The 27234-nt window shown below is 40.2% G+C and overlaps 1 protein-coding gene across 1 annotated transcript; it reads left to right on the plus strand.

Moving 5' to 3' along the window:
* The first annotated feature begins 335 nt into the window (after positions 1 to 335).
* Positions 336 to 26907, plus strand: MTNR1B (melatonin receptor 1B). Its single transcript, XM_033053253.1, has 2 exons — positions 336 to 552; positions 21927 to 26907. The coding sequence occupies exons 1-2, from the start codon at positions 336 to 338 to the stop codon at positions 22793 to 22795; spliced, it is 1086 nt and encodes a 361-aa protein (XP_032909144.1). The 3' UTR covers positions 22796 to 26907.
* The last annotated feature ends 327 nt before the right edge of the window (positions 26908 to 27234 follow it).

Raw genomic sequence — 27234 nt, forward strand, 5'->3', positions numbered from 1 at the left:
GGCTCTCCGGCCACGCAAGCTGTCACCGGGGATGGCCGAGCGCGGCCGCCTCCGCTGCCCACGGAGATGTCGCTTCCCGCTCCGCGCCGCCGCTCCCGCCGGCCGCCGGCCGCCCCCTCCCTCCCTCCCTCCCTCCCTCGGCAGGCGGGGCCGTGCCCGCCCCCGGGCTTCCCCCACCGCCTGGGAAAGGGGAGGGGGCTCTGGCACCGCCCCATCCCCGCCCCTCCCGCGGAGCAGCGCCCGGCGCGCCCCTTAAAGCCGTTCCCGCCCGCCCGCGCGGTCAGTCCGCGGGGCCGCCGCCGGTCACCGCGGGGAGGCGCCGGGACGGGGCCGCGATGCTGGAGAACGGCTCCCTGAGGAACTGCTGTGACCCGGGCGGGCGCGGCCGCCTCGGCCTGGCGGAGCGGGAGGCGGCGGCGGCGGGCGCCCCGCGGCCCGCCTGGGTGGTGCCGGTGCTGTCCAGCGTGCTGATCTTCACCACCGTGGTGGACATCCTGGGCAACCTGCTGGTCATCCTCTCCGTCTTCAAGAACCGCAAGCTTCGGAACTCAGGTAAGGGCTTGACCCCCGCACCCTGCCCCGGCGGTGGTAGGGAGTAGCGAGCGCCCAGAATCCCGCCGCTGTCCTGGCCCTCGTTTCCAGCTGTCCTGAGGAGTCGAGTCCGTGCGGGCCGCCCGCTGAAGGCGGGGAACCAGAACCCCCATGCATCGGTTCTTGCCCTATAGTGTGTGCAGGGACCCCAGGCGCTGTCACTCTTCCCTGCTGTCCTCGGGCTCCGGGAATGCAGGTCGTTCAGTGGTTCCTCGTGAGGCATTCTGTGGTCTCTATGGAGCTCCCGAGGAGGGGAATCCGTGCCATCCACTTAACATACCGGGGACAAAAAGCGTGCCCAAAGCGGTCGGAGGAATGAAGGAGGAGCTTTTCAAACTTGCTCAAGAGTCCTAAAGATACGGTGCAGTGCATGCGTGGGGAAGCGGCTCATCCCGCTCTCCGGAGCCTGCATCAGACTTCACGGTAGTCTTTCACGAAATCGCCTGCTTTTCTCCTTCCTCATAGCATATCCTTCAACCAGAACGCAACAAATAAAGTGGGCTGTTACCTATGAATCGTGTCTATAGTTTCTCCTTGTGAGTGCTAGAATGTTGCTCTGCGGCTTTCACTTGCTAAACTTACTGTCTTTATCCCCTCTTCTCTGCCGGGCTGGTTACACGTGTTTCAAACTACAAAACTCCGTAGTTAAACACCAGCTTCTCTGATTTGCCTCCTGCCCAACTCGCCCGATTCGCTCACGTCCCGCTGCGTGCGGATCCTACACCCCGCCCGGCTCCCCCCGTCGATGGAGCCGAGCGCTCCCTGATGCGCAGAGCTGGGCACACCTGCACTCGGCTGGATGCTGGCTGTCGGTGCACTATGAAGTGCTACCCCCGAAATTGTGGTGTATCTACTACAGTTCTCATTGTACTTAGCTGTTCCCGGAACTCCTCATTCCCTTCAGACTCGAGTTCCCTCGTTTTGCCATGCGCACGCTGGTCGGGGTGGCCAAACTTTGCTGGGAGCTGACAGAAGTCCGAAGCACTGCGTTCCCCGCACTCGGAGCCAGAGGGCTCTGCCATCGCTCCTCTGTGACAGCAGGTGCTCCCTTAATACGGGGAAGGAGGGAGAGCTGCTGGCTTGTTTCTCCTGGGGGTGGAGGGGGTGCTGGTTTGGGTTTTTTTAACCAGTGTCGCTTCCCAAGCGCTATCGTGTCTCAAGTGCGGTGACCAGAGCTCCTGCTAACGGGGAGTAGGCGCTTGTTCGCCCTTGCTTTAAGTTAAACCGTGCTTAAGGGCAAAAGCAGATATGGAGGGGTAAGACTTGCGCTCCCCAATCGCTGCACCCCTAACTGCAGGCGGGGGATGCCGGCAAGTCCCGTTTACAAGGGGCTGAGCGATCACATCCCACCGACAACCTCTGGAAGGGTGGCTTGGCTGAGTGAGGGACGACAGGGGGAGGCAGCTGCTGGCTTGAGCTGTCCGTCCCAGGGGACCGAGCCGAGGGAAGCAGAGCCGTGCCGAGCCCGGTAGTGCCGGCACGCCCCGGAGCCGGAGCCCTGCGTGCCCCGAGCGGAGCGGGGCTGGGCTGGGCGCAGCGGGACAGGGAGTCCCGAGGGACCCGCCGTGACTCACCGGAGCTCTCCCGGCCCCCTCGGCCCCGGGGGAAGCCGAGTTCCCGAGGGATTCGCTCCTGGGCTCCGGGGGCAGGAAGCGCTCAGGGAGCAGGCTCTCGCTGGAGAGGGCGGCCGGCCAGAGGTATCAAATCCCATCCAGGGGGAGGAAGAGAGGGGCTCTGTTCTGAAAGGTTCTCTTGGCCCAAGCAATAGCAAAGGGGGAGGTTTGGACTGGACGAGAGTAATGCCCGGAAGAATAAATTTCAAGATACTGATCAAAATACTCTGTGGCATCCTGGGACTGTTGGGAGAAAAACAAACAAAAAACAAAGCAAACCAAACGTAGTCTTCTTATCTGGTTCAAATACGCACTAATTGATCTTCTAGGATCATCCTTAATGTGATGTTGCTGACCTTGTCCCAAAGATCTCTTTATCTTTGATAAGTACTGTGAAGAGCAGCAGGGAATTCCTTCTGCATAATCTTCATAAGGTTAAATACCTTTTAAATTGCCAGTTCTTAGTTTTACGTCAGGGAGACATGAGTCTCAGAGGTGAAACTGAAAGGGCATAGCTTGGTAAATGTCCACAGAAGTCTTTTCAGGTAAAATTTCTTAGGGAGGAAGCAGAGTGGAAGAGGACTGGAAACTGCTGTGAGTGGAGTGATAGAGGGGATGGGAAAGTGGTGGAGAGCTAAGGCAGTACTTGGGAGCCCTTAGCCTCTGACAAAGAAAGAAGATGGAAAAGCAGGTGGACTTGCAGGTTTCCTTTCTGAAAAAAGGAAGAAACGACACAATTGTACTTGCCAGGGGAGTGAATGCAGTACAAAGTGAAATGGTGAGGAAAAACAGCATGAAAGGAGTTAGACTTCGTCAGAAATGAAAAAAGATGAAGTTAAGGGAATGGTTATGACAGGAAGACATCTAGATAATCGAAGGAAAAAGGAAGAGCTATAGCATCATGAGCACTCAGTTCCCTTTGAAGAAGCTAATGAGAGATTTTTCTTGGATGAGCGTTTGGGACTTCAAATAAGTCACAAGTGTGTAAGGAATAAATTAACTGACTCTACCTACTTCTGTGGCACAAGAAATAATCATACCTTCTGAAAGCAATACGGGGCTTTAGCAGTTTTTCAGGACTTGTCAACACCATTCTGTTCTAGACTTCACAGAAAGATCTGATAACTGGAAACAATGCAATTATGCATCACTCTCCTTAAAATTAAAGCGTGACCAAAAGTAAATATATTCTAATGCTGTTATATAATGGGAGGTAAAAGAATGGAGTGAAATAAAATGACCTATTAGCCTTTGGACTTCTACCTATTATGTTCAGCAGGAGAGAAACAAAGAAGGGGTAGGATTGATGCTTCTGGACATTGCTCATTCATTCCTCAAACATGGGAATTTTGCCAGCCTTACAACATAATTATTATTTCAGATCATACAGAAGCCTCTTTCCCACATTTAAATTTGGTTTTGGGGAAAATCTGTGAAGACTCTTCCAAGCAATAATTCCATAGCATAATTGGTATGAATCAACATTCTTGTCTTACATAACTGCACCCAGTCTTTCTGTGAGAGGCTGAGCAACTTTTGATCTCTCAAAGTGATTTAATTTACAGAAATTAATGCTTTTATCAGTTCTAATTTGGGAAGAGAGTAATTTCATCTAACACACTACAAAATTAAATAAAACTTTGTATGTGGAAATAATGAAATTAAATCAGCTTGCCTTTCTATTTGGAGTGTCAAATGTGTTCTGAATTTTCAAAAACAACTATTGATTATGTGTGTCTTCTATTAAACTTGCCCAGCTGAAGGCAGCTTTTACATTGCTGAACTTTAGAAGTGTTAAAGTTTACATGAGCTCAACAACCACTGCTGGGTGATCAAGTATCCTGAAGGTGCATCAAGTAAATCAAAGCCACTAGATGCTTTTAAGAACTTTGAAGATACTTTTGTATAGCCATAGCTATAAATGTAACATTATGGGCTGGGGTAAGAACTTGGTAGGAAGCACTCTAGAAGGTGCGAACCAGCAAGGCATCTCCCAGAGGACAGAGATAACTCAAACCATTTATACTTCATTGGTCCTAAAGCCAGCATAAAATCAGTGCGAAGTGATAATTAGGCACATTAACTCAATATAATTTCAAATAGTAATGAGGATTTGGAACCCTTTGACTTTTGGCAGAATATTAATACTAACCTTGGTGCCTTGCCAAATAATGCATTAGTGGAAAGTGGTATTTTTAGTGCATTTTGTCAGCCCTCCTCACCCTCTCCACTATTTTCCTTTCTATATATATCAGCTAACACAGCACAATGAGACTGATTTCCATTTGTATAGCAAGGTGCTGTTGTAACACAAATTAAATCAAAATTCATGTTTCTTTCACTTGTAAGAACATTGGTGTATTTGCATGTTTAGTTCTGTCTAATATATATGTGGCTCTAGAGAGGGACAATGCTTCTCATATGTACATCTGTGCAAAATAAAAAATTCTGTATGTAGAATTATAATACTGGTATTTATTCATCTACTAAATAAACATGTTCAGCAATATAAGCAAGTCTTGTAGTCTTTTCCAAGCTCTTTTCCTTTCCATAGCCTTCACTCCACACCTCTGTGTTGTACCTGAAGGTGTTATCCTCATTGTTAAGTGCTGTTTTCGGTTATTCTTCATCTCTTTGGCCACACCAGTTCTCTTTCTCTTCTTTATTCCTCCCCTATTATTTTTCCTGTCCACTGGGATAGAGGACAGTTGTTTCCTTAGACATCTCTTAGACAACTACAGTGGAAAATCCTGTTTCTGACACCAATTGGAAAAATTGCCCTTTAATAGGAGCTATGACACTGACAAAAACACATTTTGATGAGCAGATCTTGAGACCCCACCCTGGTGGTTTCAGCTTTTGTACTCCTGACTTCTTGGACCCTGGGTCCTGGATTCTTAGCTCCTGGACAGGGTGTGTTTACTTCATATTCTCTCTCACATTCAGCTTGAAGGTGCTCAATGCTAAGAAATTGATGGGACCATAGCTTCAACATTCACAAACATTCAATGAACCCAACACTTAGAATAAAGCTCTTCTATCTCTTACCATGATTCAAACTCATTTTCACTTTATTTTAACTTTGTGATTATTAGTTGCTTACTCAGAGTGGATATCTTTATTTGTAGAATTACAATTGTAATTTAATTTGAATGGATTGTTTCTCCACCTGTTGAGAACTTTTGTGCAATATTAATGGCGAGTAAACACGTTTACCCCTCAACCTTTTCTTTTTTCCATAGTGAATGAGTCAAATACTTTTAGTTTCCACTAAGTAGCTGTGCCCTTCATTTTCCCTGGTTTTTTTAGGCCTTTCAGATCGCTTACCCAAAGTAAATGAATGTCTTAAATAGAAAACTGACCTGTTCACAGAAGTGCAGATGAGATACCACCAATACCCTCAAAAATATTCACATTATATTTATTTCTGTCCTTTCCTGGACAGGAAAAATGGACCTGGTATGCCTTGAAGCCACATTTTCCTTTTATGTGGTAGCATCATGTAGGTGATTGCTCTTGGTGCAGTCACTTGCTGATGCAGCTCTTTTTTTTTTTTTGTTGGTTTTTGGGTTGGTTTTCGGGTTTTTTTGCTACACAATTATTTCTTCAGTACCTGACCTCATAGCTCATGCTATTATACTCTATCCACTTTCTGGTCTTTTATACCTCTAGCAAAAAAAGATCTTGACATTTCCGTGTATCAGTGGAGGCTCTCAACTTTGTATTATCACAAAATTTCATTAGTTCTCTTTGTGTTTTGTGATGTAATACTTCTGAAACAGACAAAATTAGTTCAATGTAGGTTATCTCCCTCTGGTCCAACAATTTTCTTTCATCATTGTCCAGGCAGTGGTAGCAACAGACTGTAAGTGGTACCCTGGTGATTCCAAGGATAGATCTATTTTGAGCCACCTTCCAGATCCAGAAAGTCCAAAGCTTTTATTAAATAAAAATGATCAGATTAGTTGGGACAGCCACTTTGTGTAAGCTCACATTGACTTTTATTCCATTTGTCTTTATATGCATCTTTAATTTTCCTATCCCGCTGAATTTGTCTCTCCAGTCTTGGCTACAATTGAGATTAAGAACCCAAAGATTTCTCAATTCATTCTTCCTTTTCAACAATTTTCCACCTTGAATACAGGTGCCATGTTAGCACATACTCTATGTATGGGTAGACAAATTAATCTTCCAGAGGTGGCAACACTGTTTTACTGTTCTTATTACTCCCTGATTAATTGCTTTTCTGACTTACTGCAAGCACCATTCATGCAAAAAGAAACAGCATTTGTGCAGCACCATAGCAAAGGAGGAGGAAATGGGTAGTAAAGTGTGAGAGCACCACAGCTGCAAGTGAGTCATGGCAACACTGCTCTTTGGGATGCATGTGGGAGCCAAGCTCTGAGAGAAATCAAATCACTCAAGCCTGAGAGAAATCTGCACTTCCCTATTGGCAGTGAGGACCAAAGAACATTTCAGCCCCTTTTTACAGGTCCCACATGTAGCTCTCAATACTTTCAGAACACAACACTATCTCTGAGATAGCAGATGTTAAAAAAATCCTGCCATCAAGTATATTCCATCTTTCTGATATTTTTGCTTTATTGTAGATATGCTAATTCCTCACCTGTCAGCCTGCCTTGTCCCCAAGACCACCACTGTTGTCCTTATGGAAAAGTCTAGCAAAATCTTTCTCCAAACCACGGACCATTTTACCTCGATTTTTCAGGGTTCCCCTCCCCCAGTAACTTATCTTTCCTTTCTTCTTTTTTTACTGTGCTGAGAGGGCATTTTAGTCGTTTCAGAGGTCTTTGCAAAGTCAAAGAAGTTTAGGGGAGTTGTCAGTTTCCATTTCACCCATTTTCCCTCTCTCTAGCAGTTTTTTTTGGTGGACATATCTTTTACTTCTACCCTCATTTCTTGCCCCCAGTATCCTTGCTGAGACAACTTCTCCATCTAGATCTGGAACTTTTTCTTATATTTTTCCCTCTTTTGGATGCAAGTTACATTTTTGTACCTTTAATATGAAGAAATGCCAACCTTCCTCCACATTCAAGTCCCTAAGCTCCTCAATACAGCTGATTTCGCTTTCCTAATTAGCTTCTTTTATTCATCAAAATGTGCAAGCCCCCTTCTTAGTCTGCTTTGTTTATTCTCGTATTTAATTTAACCAAAATAATCTCATCTGCTTTCAATACAACCTTATTTTCTATGGCAGGCTCTTCAGGGATGTCTTTGTTCTTTATGAAAACAAAGGCCGGGGGAAATTGGCAAATAGACTCTGAATTGAAGAAATCTGCTGGGTGTATATCCAGAACTCAGCTGCCATTTCTGGGCTTATTTTCCCCTTTACATATGAGGACCTGCATTGTCCTGATGTTAAATTGGCTCCATTAGTGTTTTCCTACTAAAAGGGAGGCGTTCTCATCCTATTTCAGTTTTCTGCATTCTTCACTGCACATTGCCTTTACAGCTCTTCTCCAATACGATTTTGGCTTTTACCAGGATATTCTCTCTTTCTATATACATATATATATATTAATTTTCCTTCTTTTATGAAGACAATGGACCTTTTGGTTAGTGTTTCTCTTCTCTGATCACCGGCGCAATTCCATTCTAGCAGAATTGATTCCATGAAGTTTTATTGTTGTTTCTCACTGGGCTTGGATCCCCTATTTTATTGTATAGGCTCCTGCACCCTTTAACTGACTCCACTGCTTTTTATGTTACCACTCCAGTAGAATTCCACAATGTTTGAGCTCCTATTTTCTATATTTTTTTTGCCACCACCTTCCTGGCACCAAAATTCCCTTGCCCTGGGTGTTAAATGAAGAAACTATATGGTTTCTTCTCAAGCTCTCTTCCCATATCTCAACTTCAAGTTCTTTTTATTCATTCTGCCAGCTTGGATTGCAAGCTGCTATCCCATATGCTTAGGTGAAGTCTGTCCATGAAGATACGAAGCCTCTTCCTCCAAATGATCAATACTCCAAATCTTTCTATATAACTTCTAGAACTATTCAGTCATGTGCCCATGACTCATCTCATACTTCTAATTATGCTTCTTTTCTTGGAAAAGAAACAGAATAAGTTCATCACCGATTTAATCCTCTTTTTTTGGTGAGACTTTGTTCAAACAGTAACCAAATGAGAAAATAAGTCTTCAAAGTTACTTAGGAAATAATAACTCTATTTTTTTTAATGCGTAAATAATTCCAAAAGTAGAAGAGCAAAGTGAAAAGCCAGTATTAATAATTTGCAAAACAGGAAAATTCTTTAACAAAGGAGGTGAATCTTGCAGATAAATTTAGAAAAAAAAGTGAAAAGTGGAAACCTAAGATTGTTCTAGAAGAGAAAAAAATCCAAAGGACACAGAATTTTAAAATATTTCAGAAATAGGAAGTTTGTAAGGTAATTATGAGCCTAGAGGGATTGGAAGAACTATTTAGGAAGACAGAAATATCATAAAGAAAAATAATTATCAATCTGCATCACAGGGAATCCTGTTATGGGTAAAATTGTAACTTGGGGCAGGTTATTCTGCAGCCATAGGTATTTTGTATCCTCCTTTGAAACTCTTATTATACCTTATTGACAAGTTATAATTGCTCTGAGTTATAATTTATCTAATTATTATTATTATTATTATTATTATTATTATTATTATTAACTTTTATCCTGTACAGTAAGTATTCTGTTTATTGACAAACAGATAGGAAGTTTATTGCCAAGATCAGGTCCAAGATACTTCTATTTTAGAATGCAATATTAACTCCTATTCCACTTAGGAAGTGGAGCTATTGGCATGCTTATCTTTGGAGTACATAGAATGATAAGGATTTATTTGAGCTGTATGTTTTCTTGAATTTGTAAAAAAGAATCTAAGGGTGTATTTATGCTATGTATTTCATTTGGCACAAGTCCACACTACCCATGTTTCAAGGGAAGGGAAACCAAAGGATGCTGTTAGTGCAATGCTTTTCCTGCAACACTGTGTTCAGGTTCTCCATAAGGCTTAGTCTAACACAGTCACATGGCTTTTACCTTTTTCTTTTGTTTTGAGGGGTTTTTTGTTTGTTTGGGGGTTTTTTGGGTTTTTTTTTTAGCTCAGAGTATGAACAAGTTTCCCTTTGTCTCCTTAAAATAACCAACTCAAACATACTCTTAGATACAGGAAATTTGAAGGAGCTCTTAGCATCTATATTATGGCAGTTCCAGTACCTCTTAGGAGCACTCCCTTTCCTGCCAGCTCTCTCCTGGACTCTGGACTGACATTCCTTTTCCAAGACTCACTGACTGCATGAAGAATGACCTCTCTGCAGTAAAGGTCTATTCTTGGATGGACCAGCAGAAGCAATTCAAGGATTCATGGAGCTCTTTGGCACAATCAGCCAGAGACCAAACCTCCCCACAGAGTGCTAGGACAACTCATCTTAAAAGACTAATTTTTTCATCTATTCTTAGCAGATATATATTCACCAGGTGACTTGAATCATTGCATTGAGGATGTTATAGGAGACTACTCTCATTCCATTAAATCAGTGACAACCCGTTCTCTGCCTCTAGGAGTAAATTCTACTCCTACTCCAATTCAGATCTATTATGAGTACCACTACCTTCAGATATGTTTCAGATTTTAGCTTCTTAGAAGTTTTCCTTTACAAGTATTTGTACCTTGACACCGACTGGTCATTGCCTGGTTCCCAAGAATCCAAATGAAAACAGCCATGTTATCCTGAGCTGATAAAACCATTTTTTTCATTTGCAGAAAAGAATGCTAATGCTATGGCAATTTTCATCTCTCTGAAAATCAGTTTGAACAGTTGTTCTGCTTCTTAACCTTCCACCTTGATATGGGCATAAAACAGATTTCCTGACAGCAAAATCCCACAGAAACATGTCTAAATCACTGTGGTGTGTCTTCCCTAACAACAGTAGCTGCTTTAGAATCTTCTGTTTTACTTTTGATCCCCATACTGATAAGGACTGAGCATTTTCCTGACATTTCAGCTGCACATGGGACAGCTGTGTCTTGACATGAAAACAGATAAAAACACCCTAAACATGTTCGTCAAATGACTAGAATCTTGATTGTTGGGATTCTTTATTAAATTATTTATTAATTGTAGAGGTATTTGGTTACACCCTTTAATAAATGCTGCTTAAATTATGTCTGCAGAAAAACATAAGCCTTCTAACAAACTTACTAATTTTTTTTAGCTGTTTTTTATGGACTTGGATCAGTTTCAATGTTTAAATACTGTATGAAGATAATAATTTATATAATAGTTCCATAAATACTGTAATCTTTTTGCTATAGAACAACATCTGCTTACCTGTTGGTTTAGATTGCTGTATTTGCACAACATAGGCAGCTATTGTTGTCAGAAGATATCACATGCAGCTACTGGTGCTAACAGTCTGACTACCAGGAAAAATATCCACTTGGCACCTCAGCCCTTGAAAATATAATTACATTAACTAATTGTAAGTTTAGAACTAGCAGCAAATTGTAAAATATATCACTGCAAAGAAGACAGGAACCAATAAGCAGCATCCTCATGTCTCTATGATTTGTTCCAATACTGCCTGAAATTCTCAGTGTCCTCTCATTCTAAAACCAGTTCCATTTTTCCAAATAATTCAAGTATACACAGCATTTCATTTGAGTACAAATAGGCAAAAGAACCTTTTGTGAGATGGCTGTCACCTATGAATATATGGAATAATACTCAATCCAGGTATTTCTATGTCCTACTTCCTATTCAAGCAAAAATGACCCACTTATTGAATATTATCCACATAGTTTAATGAAAAAAGTGTCTATTTATGATGCCCATTCTGTGCAGATCCTGTCCAAGGTGAAATTCATTAGAGCTACTTTCCTTAGGACTTTTAAAATATGTTCTTAGAAAGAGTCAACACTTATCAGATCTTCTGCTGACAAATAAAAGGCTGTTATATTAAAAGATGTTACTTTTCTTCAAGACAAATAAGATGTGCAAGTGGCATTGTCACTACATTCCAGCTGGGAGTTGTCCATCCCTCCTTTCTGTGAAGTGCCACTTAAGGTTCTTAAGAGTCTTGGGAATATATTCAAGAGACTAAACATTCCAACCAGCTTGCTTGAATCAGTTGCTACTCACTGGAATACACAGGGTGTAATTTTTGAATTGTTACAGAGGAAAAAATATTTGATTAATAGGGGACTAGTATCTTCGTATGCCTTTGTCTTGTTGTGTTAGAGGTCATGACAGAAAGAATATTTAAAATTCAACCTTCCCTGCCACAAGTCAGATAGTGCACCATAATACTCCAAGTGTTTTACTGGCATAAAATACAGTGTCAGAAAGTGAGTGTTGTGCTGTAGAAATTTAGATCATTCCTACTCAAGGACAAGAAGTCTCCCTGTGATATTTTTAAAGTGACTGCAAAAGTACTTGTTATTATATTCACAGCTGGGGTTAGAGCCCATGGACAAAAGATTTCCTTCTGAATCAGTTTTCATGTTAAGCAAGACTTTACTTTCTCTTTTTATTCTTCACTTTGCAGTCATTAGAAGCAAAATGTGTAAAATATTAATCAGATATTGGGGCAAGCCTTGTAAAAATATGGTTTAACTACACTGATTTGCCTAGAAAAAATTATCTACTGGTAAGTGGGTTGAAAGAGTTTGTAAGATTTCACCTATGATTACCATAATCATAGGTAAAATTGGTGCTGGGTATGAAACCTCAACTACACAATCCAGAGTCCAATTGCAGCACTGTGCATCGGTTGTTTCAAAGTAAAAGAAAAATTGACTAATCTGAGGTCCTGTAATTATGCCTTTGGTTAGATAATCTGAAAACAATACAATCCTCTTTAGTCACTCTTACAAAACATCTGGTAGGCTAGGACCATAAAGACTATAAAGCTTTCTGTACAGTCAGCTTCCTGGTTAAAGATGAAACAAGAATATCTGCTCTGCATATGGAGAGCAAACACATTGGTGAAGTAGGTGACCTTCAAACACATTTCCATGAAGTATATATATATTAATTTCCATTTGAGCCTGACTCAGTAAAAAATTGTATTGGTTCAGTCCAGTTTGCAAGTGTATTCACAGAGTAAAAGACTCAGTAGGTTAGGCAGGTAGAAGTCACGCACAGCTCTCTTTCTGGCTCGCAGGTCACCAGGTCACGCACTGGTGTATCAGTTGGAGCTGCCACAAGGGGCTGGTCTGAAGGGCTGGTTGCACAGCTCACACTGCTCAAAGGTCGTCAAAGTAGCACGTGGAACAGGATTCTGCAGTCGTGGTAAGCTGCACCCAGTGTGTGAGGATCTAGATTAGGAGGAACACTCTAGTTTTGCTAAAGCCCATGGAAATTGCTTTCTGAAAATAATTTTGCCAGGAGCTGGTACCTCCTGCCTCTTTCCATGCAGCCCTTAGGAACTCCATGCTCCACCCCACAGAGCTCTGTACCTTTACCAGTCTGTAGATTTACTGCTCTAGAAATGTTTATTGGTCCAAGTTCTCTGTTTAGCTCAGATTATTTTGTCCAGTCAAAGATTGTTCAAAAGGTTCTGCTGTCACAAAGGATCCAAAGGCAGAAGTATAAGAAAAACAAAGCCCCATCTATTCTAATCTGCGCTGGGGTCTCTTCTTCTGACCAAGCAAGTCTAGCTCACTGTTAATGACCTTGTCTGGTCTCTGCATATGGAACACATATGATCTTAAGTACCCACTGCTATTTAGTAGATCAAGTAGGCCCTTCATCTGTCACAAAACTGACAGCATCTTGCCTGTATTCCCTAGTGAAAACAGTAAATATCCTGTACACTGATTCCTTACTGGAGCAGGTCACCCCGAGAGGTTGTTGAGCCTCTGTGGCTGTAGACAATGAGAGGCTGACTGGACATGGTCCTGAAAACTCCACTGTTTATCCCTCTTTGAATGGGAGGGTCGGACTAGATAAATTCTGGAGATCAAATCCAACTTCCATGATTCTATGGCTATATTGGTTGCATGCCTATCACCCCTCATTTGCCTATCTCAACAACATCATGACTTGCAGGCCCAACCACAGCAGAATTGTTGTCTTGTCATTTCTCAAGGCTTCTACTGGCTCTCAGAAAAGACCTTGATTCAGCAAATGATCATTACACACTTTGTCTGTATTGAGTTGGAACACAATGCAGCTTATACTTTAGAAGAGAATACACAATCATCTTCTGTAAAAGCATTTTATTTATTCATCTGTTCACATGCTGTTTACAAACCTGTGAGTATCATTATAAGATGAATCATATCACTGTACTTTGCTTTAAGACCTTATTTCCAAAAGAAGCAGATGGCAGAGACTGACAACAGCTTCTGAAGACATTCATCTCCCTATGCATGTACAGTAAAGAACGAGGCCTTCCAAACACTCAGAACAGAAAGGGTAAGACTTTTCCTTACTGCAAGGTTATAATGGCCAATTTCATCATCTATTTTCTTTCTTGGTGAAACAGAAAACAGGAGAAGAAAGGAAAACTATAATGAAGGGACTCCATATGTTGTTAGAAGCATTGGCAATCTGTCAATATAAGCATTTTCCAATTAGACTATTTACTGCAGTGTATCAGATCCTATTTTATAAAAATCCAGGATCCTCCACCATGTCTCGGAGTCAAAACAGGAACACCCAGAAGTACATAGTAGGAATAACGGGCTTAGGTTTGGTTTCTTTTTGCAGATGGAATCAGTTGACAAGTACATGCTTTGCACATGTTTGTCGCAGGCTGCGAGTCCTTCACCTGCAGCCCACGGAGCAGTCGAGCAAACCACTGTGGAAATTGCCACTCGCATGAATTTGGCTCTGTAAGAGGAGATGTCAACATTTACACTCGTCAAAAAGCTCTGGGCTGTTTAAATTGGTCTGCAGGGCCAAACTACAAAGCTGCACCTTATCATGGCTCATCAAATCTCTTGGCAAATTGGTCCTGAGTGTGTCCCATAGTCTCCAATAGTTCCCAATTTTATTCACTTCATATACCAGCCTGATAGCCTGAGTATGTTCAGTAATATCTTAAGCCTTATATTTTAAAATAGAACTATTTAATGTCTGAGATTTGTTGGTTTGTTTGGTTTCTCAAGTTCAACTAATCTGCTAGCAAATATTAAAATAAAACAAAACACAAACCAAACAGCTTAACAAAACAAAACATGGTTTTAGTATGAAAAAAATTATTTTCCTTTTCCAATTTCCTTTTTTTCTAAAAGAAGGTGCAAGTTAAGTTATTCTAAGGACTTAAGAAATGTTTTGTTGCAGCAACAAAGAAAAAAAACCAACATAATTTCCTGTGACACAAATGCAGTTTAAAGACAGTAGCAAAGATGAAAGTAACGAGGAAGGTCATGGAATGAACTGGTGTTTCACACAATACAAATTAAAATCTGTCAGGGCATAATAAAGTTTTTTCCAGAGCTTTTAGAAGTGAAATAGCCTTACTTTGTTTGCTTCCACACTTCAGCTTTTTATGGTTGATTTGGAACAGGTTTTGCATAGGGTTTTTGTTTGTTTCTTTCACAAAGCAACATCTTATAAAATCCTACATATTTCACCTATTTTCTATGACATGTAATATAGTGCTGGGACACTGGAAAAAAAGTTATTAAAAATTATAGGTTTCCCAGCTCTTTATGGGATCTAACTAGATTGCACCTGTTGTATTTTACAGCTTTCTGCATTAGCCCCTTTGTCAGCAGTAAATGAGTTTTCATAGTTGCAGTTGTACAACTAGGTTTCCTATTCTTTCTTGGTTGAAGCAATCAACAGCTGTGATTACTTCAAGAGAAGAAAATTAAGTTGATATGTACTGGCAGATATAGAAAACATGACTTCTTTCATGAACCAGCGAAAAAACAGTCTGTATTCGTTGTTATGTAGTGATTGTGCTCAGCAACCGGAGGTTCTGACGCTGGGCTGCCACTGGTGCCCTCAATGCTAAGCCCTCAGAGCGAACATCTCAGCTTTGCTCCCTGTGTGACATCTAAACTGAAAAACAGGAGATTTTAAACTAAAGAGGGTAGACCTAGATTAGATTTTAGTAAGAGATTCTTTACTGTGATGGTGGTCAGGCACTGGCACAGGTTGCCCAAAGCCTGGAAGTGTTCAGGGCCAGGCTGGGTGGAGCACTGAGCAATCTGACCCAGTGGAAGGTGTCCCTGCCCATAATAGGGAGGTTGAAACAAGATGATGCTTAAGGTACCTTTCAACTCAAACCGTTCTATGATTCTACAAGTTTCTGATTCTCTCAGCAACAACAAGGGGCCTTTTCCATCCTGGACTATCCTCAAGGCAAGAGCCTGACTTCATTGTTGGGGCATGGATATAAGGGATCTTCTCCCCTGAGCCTGCTTCAAAATGCAGCTCAATTTCAGATGGCTGGACACACAGAATGAGGCATAGCTATACTCATACTCTGTCTTTAACAGTAGATGGAAGCAGGCACTGAGGAGAAAAAAATAACAGAGCCACCCTGCATGATGCTTCGGTATTATTACAACTTGTGATTCCTTCCATCTCAGAGAATTTCCTAAACTTAATATGGTCTGTTAAGTAAGCTTCAAATGTAATACTTCAAATAAGTACTGTTACTAGTACTTTTCCAGTCTTCCTTTGAACACAAGTAAAATTTTTACATCTGCAAAATCTGTTCAGGATTTACTGACTAGTAAATCCTTTTTGTTTGCTTTTAATACAGCTAGCCTTATTTAATAGCTATTGGCTCCATCTCTCAGTGTCAGCGTGCCACTATGACATCGTCTGGGAGAAGAGAGCTGGACCAGTGCTGCCACTTTTCTCAGAGTATGCCTAACAGAGGTGGTATTATCTGACAGAGAAAAGTAAGAGCAAGATGCATGAACCTGAAGTGTTCTTCCTAATCAGTGTCTTGGAGAGTTCCTGCGCCTATCTCAGTTTCCCAGCTGTTAAGTCACGAGAAGGATTTCCTACCTTTTTTTTTTTGATGAGCATGCTGATAAAGAGCACTCTGCAATACAAGTGATAACCTGTATATTCTGATTCTAGGCTGAAATTCTTGAACATAACCTAGCAAAAGACAAGCATGCTAACCCCAGAAGAGCAGCAGGGCTGGTGAGTAGGGCACTCTCTGGGGACTACAGGAGACAAAAACTCAAGTCTTTTTCAAAGAAGGGTTCTTCTGTCATGGAAGTGTGCTAACCACTAGGCAGCTGTGAAATTTTTAGCAGTAGAGCCTGTCTTGCCTCTTCTGCTTCCCCTTTTCTCTCTGAAAATACCCAGTACTGGAAAAGCTCCTGCAATCTCAGAAAGTATCAGAAGCCCAGAAAAGCGTTTATGACTCCATAAATGTAGTATCTGGTTAACGATCAGATTTTTCTTTGGAAGAACCAGCCGCTGACGTTTTCCTCCTGTCCTGCTAGGTGATGCAATGTGCTGTCTCTGCTGTGGCTCCTGCACTAGGTGGCAACAGAGAACCACCACCGTTCCCACCAGCACCAAGGAAGGAAGCCACAGGCGAGCAAAACTGCACCAAGGGGTTACAAACCTCAGCCCTTTTTACTCAGCTTTTAACAGCACAGCACTTCTGCACCTGTAGTCTATTGGCAAGGCGCCAAACTCACAGCAAGAACAGGCGCTCCCATGTTTAACCAGAAGGAGAAGAGTGAGCATGCAAAAAAAGTGGAGGTTTTGTTTTGGGTTACATTCATGCCTAGTTGGAAAATCATGATCTCAAAAACCACAGTGCAACTTAGGTACCTCTTTTCAGTAAATCTGTGTCAACAACTGAAAGATCTGCCTAATAAGCCTAAAATTCACCTCCTGCAAATGTAGCTTCCAGCACTAACTCATAATTCCAGATGTAGGGCCAAGAACACAACTCTGTTCCAGTCCAGGAGTCTTCAAGTCTCCTCGGCCACAATCTCAAGGTGCTTTTTACATGCTAAGCTTTTGTTCTCGTGAGACTGGCATTATTCTTCAGGCCAGTCCTGTTTAATATCTTTGTCAGTGATCTGCCAAGGGGATCAATGCCCCCTCAGTTTGCAGACAACACCAAGTTGAATGGGAGTATTGATCTGCTGGAGGGCAGGAAGGCTCTGCAAAAGGATCTGGACAGGCTGGATTGATGGACTGAAGCCAAGTGTGAGGTTCAACAAGGCCAAGTGCTGGGTCCTGCACTTGGGGTCACCACAACCCCAGGCAGCCCCAGAGGTTGGTGGCAGGGCTGGGAAGCTGCCCAGTGGAAAAGGACCTGGTGGTGCTGGTCCACAGAGGCTGACCATGATCCAGGGTGTGCCCAGGTGGCCAAGAAGGCCAGTGGCATCCTGGCCTGGATCAGCAATGGTGTGTGGCCAGCAGGAGCAGGGCGGTGACCTGTACTGGGCACTGGCGAATCCCATGTTCAGTTCTGGGCCCTCTCTACAAGGAAAACACTGAGATGCTGGAGTGTGTCCAGAGAAGGGTAACAGGGCTGGGGAGGGAGGCAGCCGAGGGAGTTGGGGGTGTTTAACCTGGAGAAAAGTAGGCTCAGGGGACACCTTACTGCTCTGTAAAACTACCTGGAAGGAGGTTGTAGCCAGGGATTGGCCTCTCCTCCCAGGTAACAAGAGAAGGGCCAAGAGTAAAACAGACTCAAGTCGCGCTAAGGCAGGTGTAGATTAAATATTAGGAAAAATTCTTTCCTTGAAAGAGTTGGCAAGCACTGGAACAGGCTACCCAGGGAAGTGGTGGAATCACTATCCCTGGAGGTATTTCAAAGGGATGTAGATGTGGTACTGAGGAATGTGGGTTAGTGGTGGACTTGGCAGTGCTTGGTTAAGAGTTGGACCTACTGGTCTTGAAAGTCCTTTACAATCTGAATGATTTTATGATTCTACTCCCAGTGGTGGGTTTTTCTTTGTACATATAAGAGGATAATTATAGTGACCAATAATTCTCAACAGTTTCATAGAACACACATTTCCTAAAAAAAAAAAAAAAAAACAACAAACAACCTGGATGTTCCATGAACTGAAGACCAGCTTTGATTCATTGTTTATGCTATATTTTTTGATAGAGTCTCTAAAATATGCTGTTCTAGTGGAAATCTCTTGCCTGTTCCTTTCCCTTTTATCAAAGTCTATAGTATACCTCACTAATATCTGAAATCATGAAACAAAACTACAAAAGAGCATATCACTGCCTTTAAACTGTCATATTCAAAGAAAACAAACACCCATCTGGCATTTGTTTAGAGCATTATGTTACACCTTCTGTTAGCAACACATTGTTCAGCATTATACCAAATTAACATGTCTCTGCAAATCAAAGCTTACCCTAGGTCTTGGCTTGTACTTCACAGGGAATTCAAATGTCAGTGTGTGAAAGACTTAATTCTCCGCTCCACCTGCTGCCGATGCCATAGATGGAAGAGGGTGATGTCTGTATGCAACATATAAAAACTTGCTAAACAAATGTGTAACAACCAAAACAACCAAAACCTAAATAAAAAACCACTCCAAAAACACCATGATATATAATGAAACTTTTTCACCAGTTTAAAACCAAAGACAGAAGAAAAACCTTTTTAAAAATGCTCACTGTAATTGCTTCTGGTTTTAGTAGAGACATTAAAAGTCAGTTGTCTTTTCAGAAGGCAGATGCTTTGCCCTTAGAAGTTTTTGCCTTACCAAAAATTTTGTTCCATTACTAAATTCCTGCAACATCAAGTCATATCAAGATTACAAGAGGATGTGACAGCTCCCTTTCTCCTGTTAGTTGTAGTAAGAAAACCAGTATGCAGGAATGTTTCCTGAAATACCGGTCTAGTTCTGTTGCACCCAACGTCAATATTAGAACTTATTCTCTTTTTTATGCACACAACTATCAATGTTTAAAACAACACAGATGTGCATATCTTTTAATATCTAGCAAGACATCTGGCATTTAGTAGCTACTGCTTGTAATTAAGGGGTCTTTCCATTCCAGTGAATAAATGAATATACCTGTCTCTCTTCTGAAACTGAAATCTAACAACAAAGTTAATCAAGTAAATTCCAGACGCAATTAGAATAATTCCATCTAGATGGAAATTCAATGCTTTCTATTCTGTTACAAGCAGCAGTTACCTCTTTAGTTATATTATAAATGTAATTTAAGCCAGCATGAAAGCCCTGGGTTAGGTGTATCAAGAAACTTTTACTTTCTCTGAACATATAAAAGATGTCTAAGACCTTTGATTTCTCAAAATGTTGATTATTTATGTTTTTTGAATTTGAAAACTTTCTCTATACTTCTGTAGATTATTCATTGCAGTAATAAACATTAAACTTAATTCTGCAGTCATCCACAAAGACAGAAAAATACCATTGGACCTTACTTTGCAATGTGCAGTGGGAACATTCAACCCTGTAAAAAGCCATAGAAGTGACAAATCACCTGAGACCTTTATAGATATTGGACCATTTTTCTTCTGAGTTGTAAACTAGTAAATTATGTTTTCGACAAGTTCCTTGCTCCCTCTATTTATTCATTGCACCTGGAATTTTCAAGAAGTCCTAAATTGCGCTCCAAACTTTGAAAATATCTTGCTAAATGTACTTCACAGTAGATTTCCAAATGTGATTGAAAGAGCTGAATGCCCACTCTATTTCAACTGAACAGTTACATTTTGGATAGAAGCTGATCCTGGAAGGCTTTAGACTTTAGATTAATCTTAGTGCACACACTAGACTAAATTCTCTCTTTCTCCAAAAGGCATTTTAAAACAGAAAAAAGTCTTTTTTTCTTCCATCCTTTCTTCCGACTTCCAACTTCTGACTTCTCTATCTTCTAATGTCAAATACAGTGATAAAAAACACAAGAGAAATTATTGTTGTCATGATGTAAATACATTCTGAAAAGATGCTCCTGTTCTTTTGTTAGTTTTGGTTTTTGTCCCATTTGCCAGATGGCTCCAAGAGGCTTCACAGTCATCTCCTTTTACAAAGGGATCAATTTTATCTAGGCCAGTACTGACAAATACTTATTTTATGTTTTCTTACAATCTTCAGTGGCAAACTGAAAGCAAGGTGTTCCCACATTTCCTTCTTCTTGCCATTACATTTTTTTTCTCTGTGTCTACTTTGAAGATTCCTTATTGTGATTGAAGCTTATTTGGATTCACAACAACCATAGGAACAGGGTTGCTTTGCTTATTTGAAGTTACCATGGCCCAATGATGACTCAATTGCCTCCCTAATTTGTTCAGTCTTTCCTCATAAATCATAAAACTGCAGCTATGAAGACTTATGTAGCTTTTTAAAATACATAAAACAGGCTACTGAATATATAACAAGGAACTATTTAAAGTTGTGCCCCACTCTTGAGATGGGCTATGTTTCTGAGGGTACAGATGGATAATCCTGCTTTCCATTAAGTTTACTTGCTGTTGCAAATTCTGATGAGCATGGTGGTCCCCTAAAGCATATGGGAGAAAGATAGTTCCCTATCTCTTAATTCAGGAAGCTATAGATCTAAAGCAGGCAGAGCAAACAGAGGAGACATGAAATTCTGGCATTTTTGATGAGTATATTTCTACATGGTTGTTGCTTTTATGACTTCCAGTTAATGTCCTTCTTAACATGACATGGAGAACTGCTTTGTTAGTTGAGGACTATTAACCTCACAATTTGTAGAATGGAGCATCTAGCCGCTCTTTTTAAAAAAATATTATGTTCCATGCACAATTTTAAAAATTGCTTGGATTTTTTCTGTATCAGTTCATGCTATGAAGGACTTTTGGGAAAGAAAAAAGAGTGTGCAAGCCATGTACAAAACCATAAAAACCATACACATTTTATGTTACCCAAATGCCAAGAATTCAAAATTAGTACCTCTATCATCTAGAGTGAGGTTCCTAAAGAGCATTTCTCAGGAATATAGTTTGCTATCTCACTATTTTATAAAAATACCCTTAGATACAATGTCAGAAATTTCAAACTGATGAAAAGGACAATGGTAAAAGAGAACCAATAGGGTTTAACCATATCACCTCTATTCCCCTAATATCATCAACAGAAAATATTAATATTTTCTCTTGCATTAATGGAACTTTTCTTTGTATAGTTAAATATGTCTTTCTGCAGAAGGTGGAGAAGATAATTCACTCTTCCTTAGACATTCCAATGAGAAAATAACTGCAGTATGGATAGACCATTCATACAGAAAATGTCTATTCTATGGAGTATTGTGTGGCAATTTAGAGCATACGTGAAACAACACATCCTTCCATTAGCTGTAGACCTAGTCTTTGTATATCCTTCTTCTTTCTGCTTGTCAAGCCCATTAGCATTCCAGTGATAGGTCAGAATGGCATAATGGCTTACCTACCTGGCACTGTTGAGACTTTTTTCTTTTCCATTTAATCAATCCAACCATGGAGTTAGCTACACTTAAACAACTCAACATGCTCCCATGTAATGGTTTACTGATTGCTATGTTTATTAGAGATGAAAAGAGCATGGAGGATATAATCTAGTCACCAACAGATTTGAAACATGTTGTTGCTGCAGATATTTCTGTGGTGTTCCAAGCTGCATTGTAAAATCATTTCCCTATTGGTCCTATATATTAGCTGCTTGCTGATGTCACGAATAATTTAGCATTGCAGAAATCCAAAATAATGTAACATTTTTCTTCTTCACAGCTATGCTGGCTTTCAGACTTATGCCTCTGTATTTTTCTTTCCTTCCAGGTAATGCATTTGTGGTGAGCCTAGCTTTGGCTGATCTGGCAGTGGCCTTGTATCCATACCCACTGGTGCTCTTAGCTATTTTCCACAATGGATGGACACTGGGTGAAACACACTGCAAAGCGAGTGGCTTTGTGATGGGACTAAGTGTAATAGGCTCTATTTTCAACATCACTGCAATTGCAATAAACAGATATTGCTACATATGTCATAGTTTTGCCTATGACAAAGTGTACAGCTGTTGGAATACAATGTTGTATGTCTCCTTAGTCTGGATATTAACAGTAATTGCAATTGTGCCAAATTTTTTTGTTGGCTCTTTGAAGTATGATCCACGCATCTATTCATGCACGTTTGTCCAGACTGCAAGCTCCTACTATACAATAGCTGTTGTGGTCATTCACTTCATCGTCCCCATCACCATTGTCAGCTTCTGCTACCTTCGAATTTGGGTTTTAGTGCTTCAAGTTCGAAGACGAGTCAAGTCAGAAACAAAGCCAAGATTGAAGCCAAGTGACTTCAGAAACTTTCTTACCATGTTTGTTGTTTTTGTGATTTTTGCCTTTTGCTGGGCACCTCTGAACTTCATTGGACTGGCTGTAGCCATTGATCCTACGGAAATGGCACCAAAAGTTCCTGAATGGCTATTCATTGTAAGTTACTTAATGGCCTATTTCAACAGCTGCCTTAATGCAATAATATACGGTCTTCTTAACCAGAATTTTCGGAATGAATATAAACGAATTTTAATGTCACTGTGGATGCCAAGGCTTTTCTTCCAGGACACATCCAAAGGAGGAACTGATGGCCAGAAGAGCAAGCCTTCTCCTGCTTTAAACAACAATAACCAAATGAAAACTGAAACCTTGTAAGTGTGTAATAGTCAATGCAAGAGTTTGTCGTGGACAAAACCAAGATCATAGTTGTAACGTTAAGGGTTTTGGGAGTTTCCACTTGAATCACACTTTATGACTGGAATACTGTCTTCATAGTAAAGCACATTGCTCTGGATTCGTGATTTATACAAGATATATATGATATGGAAATGTGTTTCAGAATTAAAGCAGCAGGTGGGTGCAAGCTGTTTTAGTTCTGAGAGCTGAATCCTGCTTCCAGACATATGAATGAGGTATTTTTTTACTTCAGCAGGAGCTTTGCATTCTTTATACAAGAGCAGGATTCATTTCCTAGAAGATGTCCATGTGTACAGCAGCTCATCAAGGCTCTGGAGTGGTACTTTCCTCCCTTCTGTATCTGCACAGAGGGTGAGACAGACACTCTATTTTCCACATATAAGCCAAGCATTGCATTTCTGCATGTGTACTGGTGACAATAATGGTGTCTTTGAATCCAATTTGTAAACTAGAGAGAAGAATATTTGTGTAAAAGCAAATATTAACATTAGAGACTTTCCTCACAGGTTTTTCATATTCACATACTTTGAGAATGGGAATACAGTGTGTCTACTCTGTTCATCTTTTGTGGTTAATTTTATGGTAGATAGTGTAATTGGTTGATTTTTCACAGATCTACCTTACACTGTATTCTTCCTTTAGAAAAGATTGAATTTTCATTGAAGTTCATTAATTTACCAAAATATCTATATAAAATGTCTTTTGATGCACTTTAGCACACCTTACACAGTTGCAACAGACTGGAAATTATAACACGTGACCTATGATCATTTGGAGTAGCAACTGGACACTGGACAGGATATCTTAGATCATCTCAAATGATGCTAGACCAAAAGAAAATGCCCTTTTGACTATAATGATAGCTGATATACTTGACTCATATGTCTACATCTAATCTCGAACAAGATCCACTGCTGATGTCTAACCTACAACAGCCTTCAAAGTTCCCTATAGCTGAGATAAGTTTCCTTCCATCTCTGAGGATTAACACACATCCAAGGATAAGTTTCATTGCTTTGTGGAGGTGCTGGTCTCCTTTCACTGACTTTAAAAGCAGCTTTGATTACTAGTCCAAACACCTACTTTTGGGTAGCTGGAGAGGGATTTATCTTCCTTAATTTGGGATGAACCCAGTGTAGATGTTTGCATACAATCCATTTTCTAAATACTCACAGTAGTCCTTAAAGTTCTGGGAAATTATTCCTTTCCTTTTGAAACAGATATCTTTATTGATCAGGGGAGCTGATCTGCAGAACCCAGTAGCTGTACTTGCACTGACTGCAACAAAGATCAGGTAGCTCTCACACACACATTTCAGGCAAAGATGGGTCATCTTAATTCCATAAATAGTTTACCTACACTTCATATTTGCAGCTCATAAAATAAAAATATTTTTTTCCACTTTATTTTTAAACTCAGCTCAAATTCCAACTGGATTTCTACTTTTCCAGGTAACACATTGTAACAGTGACTGTGCAGATCAGATTACAATTTGTGTTATATTCTAGACCATTACAGTAATTTACACAATGTGATTGTACTGTCTCTAAATCAGCCTAGGGATCTGTGCACAAGCACACAGTCAATGAACTTATCGTTAGGCTTCAAATGAACATTATTCTTAGCATTTCTTAGCAGGGAAGAGGAGCTAGGTCTCTGGAAAATCCATGTCAGGTTTGAAATGGGACAGTGAGGAATTCAGGTTGCTATTACATTCCAGTCTGGGTTTCCTGACCTGGCTATTATGAAAAAATATTTATGTAGTAATATTAATTTGTACAACAAATATAATCCTTCTGAGACCATAAAGATTATGTTGCTTAGAGTGATAGAAAAATAGCAAAGAACCACAGTATTTTATATGTTCTAATTGCTTGCCAAAAAACACTGTGAAGTACAGCAAAGTAACAAATGTGATTGTTATTTTATCTGCTTTCATGTTCTTCACATGATTTCTGATAATCTCAGAAGTTCAGTACCCTCAGACTCATACAGTAGTAGGCTGATAAGAAGCTGATGAAGAGATGGGACAAATATAACCTCGTGGCAGAAAATAAAAAGATTGTGGGTAAAAGCAGCAACCATTAATAAGTAGTTTTTACTTGAAACACAATTTTGTAAGTCTGAAACAATTTTGATACGTATTGTCTTTCTTCATGACTTCCACAGCAATATACATGTATATCTATGTGTGAAATTTCCCCCAGAGTAAATAAGGAGTTTCAAGAGTCTGAAACTTGTGGGAAAGAACACAACATTTGATTCCTGACAATCCTGTTTTTTCTGACTTCTCTGAGTACTCGAAATTGTGACTTCAAAGTTAAAATTGTCTGGCTTATAGGTGAATTATAATTAGAAGTAAATTGATAGACCTTGGTTTATATCTCGCTGGAATGAGTCAGAATAGAGTACAAAAATTATTGGTTTAGCTCCATAAAATGAATTTAAATGATGGAACCATTTCTTTGGCCATAAAAATGAGCTGCTATCACTCTCAATACTCGTGAGAAGACTTGAAATTTGTATGAACTAATTTTTCAAATTATATCTGCTGTTTAAAAATTAAATATCACTTTCAGAATCCTTGTTCTGATGTGTTCCCAACTATCCTAAATGCAGTTCACACAAGTAAATGAATAGAATCACTGAGTCATGGAATGTCCTGGGATGAAGGGTCTAGAAAGATCATCTCATTTCAACCACTCTGACCCAGTCAGGGACAGGGACCCTTTCCACTAGACCAGGCTGCTCAAAGCCCCATCCAACCTGAACTCAAACACTCCCAGGGATGGAGCATCCACAACTTCTCCAGGTCATATGTTTCACCACTGTCACAGAGAGAAGTGTTCCAAAATTGAATCCTTCCTCACAAGGAATGGAAAATTTTTGGAACAGTACTAAATGATTAGATGTGGATTTTACCACCACAACATTACCTGAAAGGAGCCCTGCACTGCATGGTGGTTGCAAAGTCAGCTTTGTTGTTATTGTTCCAGGTACTGGTATGGACAATAACTCACACCTGTTAAAATAAGTATTATACCACATATTACTACGAAGAGTTGCATTTGAGTAGACCTGGAAATAAATCAAATCCATAAAATTTAATTTTTCCCTTCAGTAAATCAAATGCATAAAAATAATATTTAGATGACTAAATCCAGCTCTCAGTGGTGAAAAGTCTTTGTGCAGTAATGTATATTTCTACCTACATCAGAAGTCTTAAATTAATTTTCTCCTTTCTTACTTTAATTCAAAATCCATTTCCCCAAATTTAAGTTTGAAGGAAAACTTTACAAATGCACTGTCAAGAGGGTTGATATGGTTACAGCATGATTTGAAAGTATAGTCAGGAAGAACATATCAACTCTGAACAGATTTATGCATTTTTGAGGAAATTATTACTTTTTTTATATAAAAGTATTTACACCAGCATATCTGATATAGGCACTTTAAGAAAAAAGAGGGAAAAAGTCAGGTTGACCCTACGTCCTGCACAAGGTAACTAGTGAGGGAAAAACTAAGGCCTCAGGGAAAAAGTCTGTTTCCAGAAATGTAGAGTGTTTTCAAACTTTCAGTGTTACCTTGATTAAAAAGTGTTGTATTTTCTGTTAATTGAAAGAAGTAAATGTGTTCTACAACTGTTCTTACAGTAGATTTCAGATTAGAAAAAAGCTTACTCTTGCATAGAGGGGTGAAGACCAGTTGTAAATTCTGTTTCAGTAAAGAGAGAAGTGGAGGTGTGGTAAAGCCTAAATGAGACTGAAACAATGCATTAGTCTTACCCTGTCTCTCTGTGCAAATAAAGATGTCACTCTCAAGGAAGAATTAAAACTAAAGGCACAGTCCTATTACTGTTGACTTTGATGAGATTTCTCACTAAATTATTGACTGAATGGAATAATTCTGCCTGGCTCACTCTCAGGGGCAGAAATGTGTTTCTGTGTGTCCACTTCTTCCTTTAAGAACATACTTACATAAAAATTAGTGCTTTCATTTCCCAATTGTATTTTAATGAATTGCACCGGTCTGGGAATTTGCCAATGAATAAACATATATGGAAGATTGTATATATTTCTTAATATGTATATAAAAGAGTTTTGGTCATCTGAACAATTTGTTGCACTTAAGGATGTTTACAGATTTAATGGAAAATGAGGAAGACAATTTAATTTCAGTCATCTATTGATATGTTGTTAGTTTAACTGGATCTTGCACATCATTATTATCTGTAATAATAAATCAATATTTTACCTCAAGTCACAATGAGCATGCAGTGAGACCACTATGAATGTCAGCTGCAGAACACACAACTGATTCCTTTTCATTGTCTTGTTAGTACTACCTCCATCTGACTAATGAGATTATTTTTTCAGTCTATATTTATAAATATTTGT

Source organism: Catharus ustulatus, chromosome 2, assembly GCF_009819885.2.
Source record: "Catharus ustulatus isolate bCatUst1 chromosome 2, bCatUst1.pri.v2, whole genome shotgun sequence".
In the NCBI taxonomy this organism is placed as follows: Eukaryota; Metazoa; Chordata; class Aves; order Passeriformes; family Turdidae; genus Catharus; species Catharus ustulatus.